At 32.3% G+C, this 14,816-nt stretch overlaps 1 protein-coding gene across 9 annotated transcripts in view; it reads left to right on the top strand.

Moving 5' to 3' along the window:
* Positions 1-14,816, top strand: part of kuz (zinc-dependent metalloprotease kuz) — a 539,267-nt gene that overhangs the window by 235,872 nt on the left and 288,579 nt on the right. For all 9 annotated transcript variants that reach the window (XM_089597595.1, XM_089597587.1, XM_089597563.1 and 6 more), the window contains one exon: positions 2,075-2,427. In XM_089597595.1, coding sequence (XP_089453721.1) covers positions 2,075-2,427 — 353 coding nt within the window. The remainder of the gene's footprint in view (positions 1-2,074; positions 2,428-14,816) is intronic.

The raw sequence follows: 14,816 nt of genomic DNA on the forward strand, positions 1-14,816 counted from the left end.
GGAATTTGACATTTTTTAATTTTGAAATTCAACGCATGGTATTCCACAGTCTTATATTTAGATGTCCACCTTAAAAATTATCAAAGAGTATACAACAATCAGCAAAATATTGAATAAGTTTTCTAAAATACGAGAAAAACGACGTTGACAGCTTGTTAAAACAATTTTGCTAAAACTCTTTTGTATTTTGAAGTTGCCGCTTATTACTGACTGAACAATAGTAACTTTGTAGGAAAAAAATAAGGAAAAAATGTTCTAGGCTGGCCAGGAGTACAAAAACATTCAGCCATTGGTAGAGTCTATGATTTATACCACCCAATCGTAGTGCTTGAATCTCTAAACGTTACCCAATATGTTTGAGGCTCAGCTCCATTCTAGTACTTAAAAACCGTTGATGATGTTACTTATCGAACTTATAATGCTGCCTGCCATGCTCTTGGTTTATTGGAAAATGTTGATTAATGGAAAAAAATACGCGTATATGCTGCTTCGTTTGAAAATCTATCTAAATAACGTGATTTATTCGCATCAGTTATTTTAGTTTCTTGCTTACTGTAGAAACATTAATATTAATCTAATGTTGGCAAAAGAAAGGTCTACGAAAAAACTTCCTTTGGTTGTTGCATCTTCTGGCATTGCTGTCATTTTTTTGTGTAGAGGAAGAACGGCTTACTCTACTTTTAAGCTTTTCTTAAATGTTTTTTCTGAAGAAAATTACACGTGCCCACTACGAAAAAATGGCACTCTTGGAAAAATTGTTTGAGATAAAATACTTATTGTATGAAAAGTATGCACAAAGAATCAGAGAGCTCTTATTAAAACAATGAATATAAATTACAAGATATTGAATAAAAATAAAAATTAATGTGGCATCAAATTTGTTTTTGCTAGTGATTTTAGGCAGTCGTTAATATTCATCCCGAAAGAAACTAGACCTTATATCATATATGCCTGTTTAAAATCATTTCTCTGGTATAAAGTGGAGTCTTTTTCTTGAAGTGGAAACACATAATTTCTATTACAGCTGTTAAAATTGTCAATGGCACAGTGGAAAACAAAAACGGGTTAACCACTATAGATCAGTCAATTGGAAAGCTGGTTACAACTGTCGATAATGTAATTTCTGAAGTTTCCTGGTCATTGAGAATTTATCAAACAAATCGTACCAAAATTTTGTGAGAGAGCCATAATTTCACTGAGAAATTCTACAGCAGAGGAAAACAATAACAATATTTCTCAAAAGTTTGCAGCTGATTTTCTAAAGTACCTGTCTATTGATTAAATCATCGCAACTGAAAGTATTGTTAATAATCCTCAAGAATTTTTAAATTTTTAACGCCGTCAGGATTTCTCTTCCATAAGTTGAGCTTAACAGTTGGATCTCCGATTATGCTATCGCGTAATATTCAACCCTAAAACCTATGTCATAAGACCAATTTTTAACTTAAACTTTTGCGAAATAATGTTATAGAAGCTATTATTTTAACAGGTCAGCATCAGAAATAATAGCTTTTATTTCTAGAATTTGGATGATACCGCTCAAGCGTTTACAGTTTCCTATCAAAGTTTCTTTGACCATAACAATTAAGAAGTCGTCAGAATAGATTTATGATTTTGTGAATGTAGATTTAAGATCAAACTGGTTTTGATATGGACGTAAGAAAGTGCAAATTAAAGGAAATTTTCAATAACTATTTTATAATGAAATGTAATCACAGTACTTTTAGCATCATTTAATTTTTTTACTTTTTTACAGCTTATTATTGAATCAAAACTGCATAGGGCCCAGACACAAATTTTCTCAATTAGAATTTTTTGTCTCTAAAAAGAGTCTCAAGTTTTCAACTGGAAATGTTTTACATCACGTGTCAACACATGTTAGGAAATCTTGGCTAAAGCCAAGACGGGGCTGCTAGTGTAAAATATACGATATGGGCACATTCTATACGTAACATAGAAGTGCCTCATATTTTATTAGTATACGTGCATGGTTATAGTGTCTAGGATGTATTAAATACTAAAAGCACAATTTTTTCGTTGGTTGTTTTTTTGATAAACTTTTTTTTTATTACAGCACGATTTTCCATCTGACTGTAAACCTGGTGGCCTCAACGGTAACTATATAATGTTTGCATCGGCAACTTCAGGCGATCGGCCAAATAACAGCAAGTTTAGCAAGTGCAGTATTGGCAATATTAGCAATGTACTTGACGCCATTGTTGACAACAAGAAACGTAATTGCTTCAACGTGTCAGCAGGTGCCTTTTGTGGCAACAAAATTGTTGAAGCTGGGGAAGAATGTGATTGTGGTTACGATGATGACGAGTGTATTGATAAATGCTGCTACCCCCGCCAAGTTTCAGTAATCGACCGTATAAAAAACCAGACAGCGAAAGGTTGTAACAGGAGACAAAGTACTCAGTGCAGGTAGGCAACACATTTATCATGCTTCTAAAAATATTTTTTAATTCATGTGGTTAAAATACATTAATAAAATTTATGTGTTTCTAACGAAATTTTGGTTGCACTGTATAAAATATTTTGGTACATATACTTTTTATACAATTCATAGCTTAGGATTAGAATAATAGAAGAAAGTTTAGATCCCGCATATCCCTTATTGAGTGCACAATGTTTCTGGAAAGATGCAACGTGATATACTTGTGAGAAGAAGGTAGATCGCTGCCAAGTATGCAATGTTTACAAAAGTATTTGCGATAATTGTATCACACAGTACACTTGATAATCAGTGACATAAATTTTTTATAGAATTTTTTTTTTTAATATGTAGAAGAGCCAGTCAATGTCCTAAATTCTGTCACACTTGGTATTACTTTGATAAACCGACAGACTTATCAATATTCCATTAAAAAGCGCTTACTTATCTGCAATATCTCATCCAAGGCACTCATTACTTTTGTTCAAAAAAAGATAACCAACAGTTAGCTAAAACGTTATTAAAAAGGCTACACTAACCTCTGCCTTGTCGCAATCTAAGAACTGATTCGTGTATTAATAAAAGCTTGAAAGATGCGGAGGATAAATTTAAATACACAAAGAGTTTTTAACTGATAAATAATTTATTAATAATAACGTTGTTTAGTTCTTTTGAAAAATAAACGTTCCAAACTCAAATGCGTGGTAATCTCAGTAAAAGATAATTTTTTTCAATTTTCCTAATGCAACCTTTGCTTACATCTAGTTGACCTTTTTTAATGTAACAGTTTGACGATGCTTGCAGCCCTTTATTTAAAAGTTAAATAATATGTCTGACTTGGAGTTCCAAACGCTTAAACAATATTGAGTCTTACGAGATTCATGTTTGAAACACCGAAGCTTGATGTTTAAAGCTACAATCGCTCAACTTAGTATTTTTGTGTTTCATACATTGTGAAGCTCGGTATTTGAACGTCCTTATGTTATATTAATAAAAGTAACAAAAACAAATTATTGTAGACTTTATTTCAAAAATTAAAAAAATTACATTTTGAATAGTAGAAGGGCAAGGAATTACCTATCCGTTGGGCAGAAAGGAGAAAAATATAACGACTTAACTAGTGTTTACTTTTCTTCCTAGTTTTGATTCAGCAACATTTTAATGGCTGTGTGTGCAAGTGTTATTTGGTTCAAATCACACACTAATTTTATAAACATTTCTTAACTAATAACGTACTTAAATAAGAAATATTGGGCAAACAAATACCATAGTATTGCACGTTATTAAAAACACATTGATATGTAAACGTTGATATTTGTAAGTATCGTTCTCACTCGTGAAATAAACAACAAAACGATAAGAAAATCATAGAGCTGTAGATAGTTGCATAAAAAAGAAACTGTAGATATGTCGTTTGTTGAACACGTCGTTCTGCTCTTAGTTGTTTCCATGATGACTTGAGGGTCAGTGCCTCAGCACACGATCAGTCAGAGCTAATTTGGGAGTACGAATGAAAACTCGAAAAAATCAGGTGTTAGTTTGAGCAACGTTTCGTTGGTCTTAAGGCCGATCTCATCAGGCTCAGTCTGTATCGTTAAGATGATCGTTACAGATTGAAACGCTGCTTAAACTAACACCTGATTTTTTGGAGTTCTCATTCGTACTTCCAAATTAGCTCTTACTGATCGTGTGCTTAGGCGCTGACCCTCAAGTTATCATAAACTGTAGATACCTAGGTCAACTAACTTTGCTTGCGGTCTTTAAATTTATGTAGTACTGGCGAGTATGCTACACAGTAAAAAATATCGTAGTAAAATTACTACGTTTAGCATAGGAAATAATCTGACCTATGCTGAGCGTGGTATATTTACTACAGCAGTAGTAAAAATTCTACTATAATAGTAAACTTACTTCCCACTTTGTAAGGCTAGAATTAAAAAGGAGGAGTAGTATCTGAGTTGTTTTTTTACTATTCCAATAGTAAATATACTGAAGTAGTGGTAAGTATGCAACGTATGCAGTAGATGTCGTGACCGCAATCGTAGTAAAATTACTAAGTAGCGGTGTACAATTAGTTTTAAAGCATATATATTAGTGCTACTAAAATTATCAAGGCAACTTTTTAAAAATATTTTAGTACTATCAAAGAAACTATAAACAGTCTTATAAATATTGTACTAAAGATACATTTAAATAAGCACTGTTTACAGAAAAAAAACATTTAATTAGTACCTGTACTGTACATTACCTTATTTATTTTAAAATTGGCTGTGTTTATACATTAGCACATAGATTTATAATAATTTGACATTACTGTTATATGTTTAAATAAATAAATACAAATAAGTTTTTTATAATCAATACGTATAAAAAGAAATTTTAAATTTAAAGTATTGTACTTTTATACATGAAAATGAAGAAAAATATTTTTAATTTATGTAATCTTATAAATACTCAAATTAACACTTAATTTTGGCGCATAATGTAAATTACATTTAAATTTTTTAAAATTACGTTTGAAGTCTTAAGCTTATACATTGTATTATTCCTCTGTTTCTTCGTTATCAACCGATTTTTCCGGAACTCTGACAAAACTTGCAGATTGATATTTACCTTCTTTCCCTCAGTTATTTTTTTTTTTAAGATTATCAATTTTTTTTCAAACGCCACTACTTTATCATGTACTGATTTTTTTTGTACACGATTAACGTCTTCCGGAACAATCTTTAAGTATCTGTACTGCAGAAACAGGAAAAAATGCTTGGCACCAAGAGGAAACAGAAATAGGCTGCCATGAGGGATGTGAGAGTTTCTAAGATATTAAACATTTTAAATTCAATGAAGTGTTTATCCACAATCAAATAACATATTTTCTCATTCAAACTTTGTAAACTTTTCCATAAATCACGTTCACCGTCAATTAATCCTCCTGAATACAAAATACAAAAAGGCTTGTAATGAACGATAGTACAATTTTTACTTTGTTTGGAAAAAGTTACCCACCCTCTACAACTATGTGTGGATGATCGTGAAACAGTGTAGATTGAGAGTGTTCCATTCCTTCCTGAAACAAAAGTATGTTTAAAAAAATCAATACTGATCTTCGCATATTGTCTTAGTATTTTTTATCTATTTAATAAATATTAAAACAGATCTTTTTTGTAGTTATAGAGATGTGGACTTTAACAAGTTTTACTACGTGATAAAATGTATCCCTATTATTTACCGCAAACGAACATATTTAAATTATTGTGCAATCATATTAATATAATGCAATATATCATAAAGAACGAGAAATAATACCTGCATTAATAGGATTACCGTAAATGCATCCTCTTTGAAGTGCTCAAAAATGCATTGAATGCTTAATAAGTACTTGTGAGTTTCCGACTCTGAATTTTCAGGAAAGATAACATACTGTTTTCGAGCTCCAAAATTAATGATGTTCTCTATGTAAGCTATAAAATTGTCTTATAAATCGAGTACAGATTTTTTAGTTAATAACTTGAAGTGGGAATATAAGAAATATGTATTTAGCAAACATGGCCACATTTGGCAATTATCCTCGATATTTGGCGGGGTAACGAAATTATTAAGAAATTTACGCTGTGCTGCGTAAGATTTTGTCAATGCTTTATCAAAAACATCAATGCTGGCTGCATCATTAATATTTAACTTATTGTATTCTAGTAGTAACACCCAGTTAGCTTCACAAGACTCCTCTGATTCTCCATCCAGATAAGTTGATGTTTCAAAATTTGGACAGCCTCCTCGAACTGCGTTGAATTTCCTCCTTTTACTTAATTGCACTGGCTCATTGCCAAAATCTTTTGTCAGTGATGAAATCTGATTTGGCCTATTCAGATTGTCATTGCGAAATTTTAATTTATTGACCAATGAGTCAATACCATTTCCTCGACGGGATCCATCTTCGAAACGATCTTCAAAAAATTCTGGGTACTCGTCTCTCATTTTATTGGCAATTAAACGATACTCTACTAATTTCGGATACTTGGAAATACCTCTTATTTTTGTTACTGTTGCATGGACAGCCTCAGTTCTAACTTTTTTGTACAGACAGTCATTTGTACACGGAGTTTTCTTATCCAGAAGAGATTTAGTATCAGGATCGAGGATACCCCAGGGTACTTTAAAATGTACAAAAGAGGCACTTTTTGTAGCAGAATCGCTGATAGGTTCTTCATTATCGCTAATTTCTGAGGAATTAATGTTACTAGGAATATTTTCTTGCACGTTACAGTGATTCAAACGTTGGTCTTGTGCCGTACGATTTATACCTGGCAGTTCTTTGTTAAGTAAACGCGCGGTCTGTGTGCTTGTGTTGTCGTCAGTTCTTGGATTCCATGACTCATTCTCCTCTAGTATTATGAAGGTTTCCTTGCTGAAAGCTAATATAATTTCATTGTCATCTATAGATGTTCCATCTGACTCTAGAACTATGGATTTTCCGTCAATACAAAATTTTTCGTTGGCTTTTTCAATCAATTTTTTCAGAGTGTCCACATTCTCCTCGACCATAATCATGATTTTTTTATTGCGACAGGCTGACCACACTTTAAAGTAATGCATCTGAAAATTACAAAACTTAAGTTAACACCATATGATAATATCAGTCAGCGTATGAAGTAGTTAACGAATTGTTATAAGCACTGTTGTAAGTAATGTACAGCTATTTATAGTAATCTATAGCAATAATGTCAGTTGATGACTATACATGTTTCAAAAAACTATCACACGCAAATTTTTTCCATCAATATTCATACGACAATTTTAACAATGTTCAGTCTTATGTCCCTATCTATGTTTAAGGTATTAGGTGAAGTACATCTACACCACGGTTACATGCTTCTGTCTCAGTGTTGTATTTTTTTATTTGTTTACATGAGCGCACAGCTGGACAACTTGAAGTACATTTGTATTTTTTGTACTTTTTCATTCATTTGCGCTCATAAGTGGAAAGTGACTGACATTCACGAAGTATGTACATAAGCGCAAAATACCACTTTCTCTACTTTGGGCTCTTTTAACTTTTGGACGTTTACTGCACCCACAGTATGAAAAATAGAGCTTGCATCTGGTGCGTATCCAACCATAGCAAGTACACAAACCCCAATGCCTACCCAGGTGACATGCGCCACCGGGTTTTGAAACTACTATTTCTTACGTCATTTCTTATAATTTTGGGCAGCACTTCGTACCTTAATTCGGAATAGTAATTTTTCTAACTGTGGGCGCAAAGTCCTGTAGGCGCACATTACACCCTGGTGCAAAGTGCAGCCCTATGACGTAAAGACTTCCCTGTTTTGTTAAAAAAAACGTTTACAACTCAGGCTTACATTTTTGAGCCCAGTTTCCTTTGATTGCATAATCCATATTAGCACTCTCAACAATTAAACTATCCAAAGTAGGACAAGTGGTATAAATTATGAGATAAAAAACATCCAATTGAAATTTTGAATTTTTTGCCGTATAAAAAATTGCACATTTTTTTCCTCAAAGAAATTACAGGGACCGCAATATTCTGTAATCATGATTGAACATACACTTACCAAAGTGAAAAAAAAGTATTCGACAATGCTTAAACGGAATAAAAAAAAAAAAAAAAAAAAAAACCATTACATCTGCGCCATGTACTAGTTGTAATTCAGTTTTTGTATTGTGTGTTATTGTAATACTTACATTTTTGTACTTAAAAAATTTCATAAATCTATTTCAAAGGGTTGATATTTCGTTATGAATATTTGTTTACATCGTATGTGCCATTCTAAAAGAGGATCAGGAGATAGCAAAGAAGAATGTGGAAAAACGGCTAATTGTACCGCTCTGTTCTCATTTCCTGTGTACTGCAATTTTTCGTAACAACCAAATTCTGGTATGTATATTATTTCGAAAGTTTCTCCATAATAATGTACATTATTTTTGTCTTTGTTCACGAAGAAGTATTCAATTTTACGGATCAAAAAATTACCGTACTCTGTTTTTCCCACGCATATGTAATCTCCTACAATGTAGTTAACACCTCGAAAAGTAATATCGTGGCACGTATATTCTAGTAAATCGTTATAAAGAAAATCTTGTATTATTTTTAAACATTTTAATCCAACGTTTTCTGGACGAAATTTTCTAAAAGCTGGAGATTCTACTTCTACTTCGATTATTTCGTGATTAAACTTTATGTTATTAAGTCTATAATTTAATAAACAAATATTAAACCATTTCCTTTTAACAAAGTAGCACACTGCAAGGTGTAGATCATACTGTACGATACTCTCAAAAATATCGTGTGCAACGCAAGGAGGCAAACCTGGATTAGCAACATGATAATGTAAAAGATTGTTTAAAGGTGAGTTACGTTTTATTCCTTTAACTTTTGTTTTCTGTAACACAGCTTCAGTAACACATTCATCATACATAACTTTAGATCTCAATTGGTGTCTATTTAATGGATTCTGTTTAAACTCAGTTGAAGTTATTTCACAATAACGGCAAAAATAATTAACATTGCTAAACTTTTCCACGAATCCACCAATTTGATGCGCACCCAAGTTATCACCTCAAACGCATACAACACTACCCTTATAATTTTTTTTAAGACCATTAAAATCGAATGTAATACCAGTAACTTCGAGTTGCTGCAGATCCTGCACAAGTATTTCTAAAAAGCGTTCCCATCCATATTTTGCTAAATCTTTCTCTTTACATAGAGATACTAACTTTATGTTATTTGTTAAATTTTCCACGAGAAGATCCAAGTGGGTTGCATATTTCAAAACCGTCAACGTAAAGCGCTAGTTTTATAATCTCTGGCTGAGACATAAAAGGACTATTTTTTTATCACCAAACCGCCATGGACATCAAAGTAACCTCTGGAATGCATAAATTTTGGCAAATCTCCAAGGAAACTGCGAATACTTTGATTTTGTAATAAAATTTTTAACGTTTCAAAAATCGGAATGTAAGCATAATCACATTCTGTTGAATCACCATTGACTTCAGTAAATGTTATATTTACTGGTTAATTAAATTCAAAGCTTGAGCAAAAAAATGTTTTCTTTTGAAAGTACTTCGCAGAATCCCTGTTTCAGGATAAAGCATCGTGTTAATACTCTGAAAACTTGTAGTAAATTTTTGGTTTATTACAGACTTATTGTCATCGCTGATTCCATCAGTTTGATTAATAGACGATAAAAAGTTTTGGGAGCAAGTGTTAAAAATATTGTATATATTTGAGCCTACGTGTTGTAGAAGCGGATCTGTTGCGAAAAATCTAGTGCCTAAATTTAACATCAATTTTGAAATTGTTATTGAAACATCGGGTACGTTAGGCAAATTTTCGTAACTAATGTTGCTACTTATTTGTGAAGTTATCTGTTTTGACTGCTCCAACTGTAAATGAGACAGACAAACATCATTTTGTTCAACAGTCGTGCTTTGTGTTTACTCTTCATCTGTGAGGTATAGATTTAGAGATTCCATTGTATTGATGACCTCGGACTCTGGCAATGGTTCACCCTCAACAATATTTCTGTGGTACCTTGAAATATGTGCCCTTCGAGCGTTGTTGTTAGCGAAAATTTTAGAACGTGGGCAAAATGGACAACATGCTGGATTACTTGTCAAATGTTGCTTATAGTGATGGCGGAACGTATTGCTGTCATTGCATAAAAAATTACAATTTTTGCTTCTGCAAATGAACACTCCTTTGTTGGAAGATTTATGATACCGAAGAAGATGTTTAAAAGCCAAATAAGAGCGGCATTGTGTCTTACAATTATCATACAAACATTTAATCTTTAAGTTGCTATCATTAGCATGTATTTTTTGATGCTTATTGGGAATATTAATTTCAGGGAAAGTACGAGAACAGAGTGGATATTGAAATGTCATGACTAGGAATTCTAAATTTTGTATTTTTATAATATTCATTGGAAAATGGGGGACAAGAGAGCCCTGCGTACTCTGCTTCTGGTTATCCCATCAATTAGCGAAATTATTGATTATTCCCTTGTTTGTCAGTATATCTAGAAAAATATGTTTCTGGTTAATACCTCTATTTCCGATATTTTTCTACGTTATATTAACATTGCATCGACTTAGCATAGACTACTTCAAACTTTAAAATATACTTCCATACCGATAAGTACAACTAAAGAAACTGCTGCCAGTTATTGGCACAAGCATCCTTATATTAATTCCATCATAATTCTTTTTGTTTTTATTAATGTGAACAATACGCTAAGTATATTCTATTGTAGCATGTACATTTTAAGTACCGACTATAAAATTACGACGCTTCTTACGAAAAGTAGCACAGCTCATGTTCTTACGAAAACCAACATTACTCGACGTTTCTTTTGAAAAGTAACACCGGTCGTGGCATTCTTAAGAAATGTATCACTGCTCGCAGCTTCTTCAGAAGACTAATACAACTCGAGATTTCTTACGGAGGCTAACACAGCTCGCAGAGTTCTTACGAAAAACAGCACAGGGCGTATATTCTTAAGAAGGCTAACACAGCTCGCAGAGTTCTTACGAAGACTAACGCAGGGTGTAAATAATAAATATCTTGAACAAATACAGTCCAAAAGTTTGTAAAGTATAATTATAACTATTTTCGTTTATTTATTTTAAAGGGCTTTTACGATACATACTGGCCACTCTATTAAATAATAACACAAGCTCCTATAACCAGACAACATGGGGCGCTTACTGGCCACTCTATTAAATAATAAAATGTTAAATAAAAACAAGCGCTTATCTCTAGACAACCCAAGGCGCTAACAGACCCATCTATAAAATGAATAAATATTAAATAATAAAACAAGCTCCAATCTGCCAATAATACTGGGTGCATAATGACCACTATATTAAATAATAACTCAAGCGTCAATTGTCAGGTGACCTGTTGTTATTTAACATTTTATTATTCAATCGAGTGACCAGTAAGTACCCAGGGTCAATGGGTGATATGTGCTTATGTTATCATTTAACATTTTATTATTTAATAGAGTGGCCAGTAAGCGCCCCGGATTGTCTGGTGAATGGCGCTTTTGTTATTAATTAATAATTTATTATTTTAAAGAGTGGCCAGTAAGCGCCCCGGGTTGTCTGGTGAATGGCGCTTGTATTATTATTTAACATTTTATTATTTAATCGAATTCTCTCTGTAGTACTCTAGGTTCTCTTTTTGTAAGAATGCCGCGCGCTGTGCTAGCCTTCGTAAAAGTTTCATGAGCTAGCATAGTCTTCGTAAGAACTCCGCGAGCTGTGCTAGCCTTCGTAAGAGTTTCACGAGCTGGTACAGTTTTCGTAAGACTTTATGAGTTTATACGCTGATCTCTGTAAGAGTTTTTGAGTACTGCTATCTTTCGTAAGAACCTACGGGCTGTGCTACTTTTCGTACGAGGCGTCGATAATGTAGTTAATGTATAGAGTTATACAAAATCTTAGATCAACATATATCTAAAAGTAGACACAGCGCTTATTAACTATGAGAATGTAGGTGGAGAGGATAAAAGAAAATTGACCAAAGCGCCTGTAAAATTTAGGAGGTTAAACAAATCTATTTGAAAGTTAATTATTAAGAAATTTCCATGTGTACAGCAATGTGACAAATGACCCCTCAAAACGCCGAATACGGACACATTTCTGATGGCGCCACTCATCATTCTCACAGCAAATAGAAATCAAAATATTAATAATGAGAAAACTGTGTGAAATGTATTTGCATTGACTTGTTGAAGCTATTTCTCTGTGAGATCACATAAAATTAAAAACACAATTACTTTTCTAGTTACACAAGTGCTACTACTACTTTATCTCATCTACAAACAGATATTCTAATGTTAAATACCAGAAACGTGAGATCGTAGGTGATATATTTCTATAATTCTCTCAAAATTTTTAATTAAATTTTAAAAATAGATGACGTACTAGATTTAGCATTAAAAATATAAACTGGTAATTATTTATTAATTGAATAATTATTATTGCATAAAATTAAATAAAAATACTGAACATTAAAAAGGGAGTATCAAAAAATTGATCACCAGAGGGCAGCATGGCGCTCGGCTTAAATGACGTACTTATAGTCTATACCTATATACATGTATGTACAGCTATACTGTACAGTCGTACATGTATATAGGTATAGGCTATAAGTACGTCATGCAAGCCGAGCGACATGCTGCCCTCCGGTGATCAATTTTTTGATACTCCCTCATTAACTATTTATAATTTAAAAGAGTATTTCAAGTACACGACAGGATATGTAATTCTTTATTATATGCATGGTAACGGTTGTCCGAAGGCCTATTTAATTTATTATACTTCGTTTATTTTTTCTTCAAATAATTAGGTAATTATAAGATTTAAAAGTTTAAGTAGTAACAGGCATTAATAAAAATTAAATCATATCGCACTATTAATTAATACTAATTGGTTACAGTGTCACGAATTAAAAAAAAAAAAACCAACTTGTTATTAAACTATTTGTTCTACAGGCTTACAACTACATATCAAAGCCAAAGGCTTGTAAGTAAAAATGTTATTTTATAAACATTGTTAGTGTGTAGTTTATTAAAGAATAATTAATGATCATGGAAATATTTACCTTTTCAAATTTATAAGGTATTGAGATAATGAATTTCCTTATGGGTTCCAACAAACAGTGGCGTACTTAACGTAAATATTCTTGAAATCTATTCTGTAGAAAATTATTTTAGAATACTGTAACTCAAAGGAAAGAACTTTGTGTGATTATAATTTCACTGTACAGAACATCTCGATCTAAGTTGAAATAAACAATTTGGAAAGCACACAAATTATAGGCCAGTCCTTGTGTTTCTGGGAAAAAAATTTTTCGTAAGAAACAGATACTACTTGAAAAATATTTAAATTTTGTACTTGTTACATACTTCACATCATTATAATGATATAATGTAATTGTAATGTAACAGATCTATAGATCTTCTATCCCGCATTTAATTTAGGCATGTAAATTAAGTACTCTCACATACATATGTAAGAAGCACAACGCAGTATCCAGAATGTCATTCTTCTACGTTTCAAAGTTGATAAAAAAAATCATACAGAATAGAAATGGAAACTGGTCTGAAAAAAAGCATAAAATTGTCATCGATCAAGTGTTTTAATCTGGACTGATAGGCTAATCACTATTATGAATTAGTCTATCAGCTATGCATGATGTGCTACCTACGGATGGGTATGAATAATGTAAGGGTATTTTGTGTATCAACAACAAATAACAATTTTTTTTTATCACCGATAAGTAATGTTCGATAAGTAACTCTACTTTTGAATGAATATTATTCGAGTGAATATTATTCAAGTGTTTGACAATGGATTATAAATCAACAATGCATACTACATATTAACGTTACCCGTGCTTGTCATGTATATGCCGTGTTCGGTAGACGTTTCAAAATTGTCGATCTGTGCATCGCATCCTTGGTGTATACTATTTTTATCAACGAATCAATAATCACAATCATTAAATTTTCAACCCATGTATCTCTTACATACGTGTGCACGAGCGCGATGCACGCAGATTATTACATATGCACTAAACATCTACGTAACGTCTCATCTTATAACAATGTGATGCAGTTTGCAACAGGTTCGTAAAAAAGATTTATTATGCTTAAAAAGTGCAAAAATGTAATAGTATTGACGTACCTTTCATGCGAGTCTCAACGTAAATAATGTATCAGGATATAGGTGCTGCAGCTTTATACGGTAAACAATGTGAAAAAGCAAAAACAGAATACTTCATGGTTCTTTACCCCATGACTTGCTTGAGAGTTATGAATATCTGCACTTTTTCGAATTACCACTCCAATAGTAAACTTTACTACGTGAATAGGTATTATACTTAGCAAAGCGTAATAAACTATAAGACAGTTGTAATTTTACTTATTTGGTAGTCAATTTGGTTACTATTGTGCGTAGTACAATTACTACGTTCAGCATAGGTTGGATTATTTCCCATGCTAAGCATAGTAAAATTACAACAGTAGTAGTAGATTTAAAAGAAGTTTAGTGAGAACACTACAAACTAGTACTTTTACATTGTGGAACGAAGGAATTTTTACTAGAGGAATAGTAAATCCACGAAAGTCATTTTTTACTGTGTATATTCGAAGAAAACATATGTTCTTTATTTTAATATTATTTTTGTCTATTTCTTTATGTATCATGTCTGATAATGTCTCATTTACAGTTAGACACGGGATAAATTTGGTTGTTATTAAGAAGTTACTTTTTATTTGGTTCTAAGATGCTTGATTCTTAGCTATGTCTATTTCAACAGTTTAGGAAATATTTTTTTCAAAACTTT

The sequence above is a fragment of the Copidosoma floridanum genome, unplaced genomic scaffold (assembly GCF_036245765.1).
Source record: "Copidosoma floridanum isolate Cflo_tuat_1 unplaced genomic scaffold, Cflo_Japanese_pri ptg000004l, whole genome shotgun sequence".
NCBI classification, from domain to species: Eukaryota; Metazoa; Arthropoda; class Insecta; order Hymenoptera; family Encyrtidae; genus Copidosoma; species Copidosoma floridanum.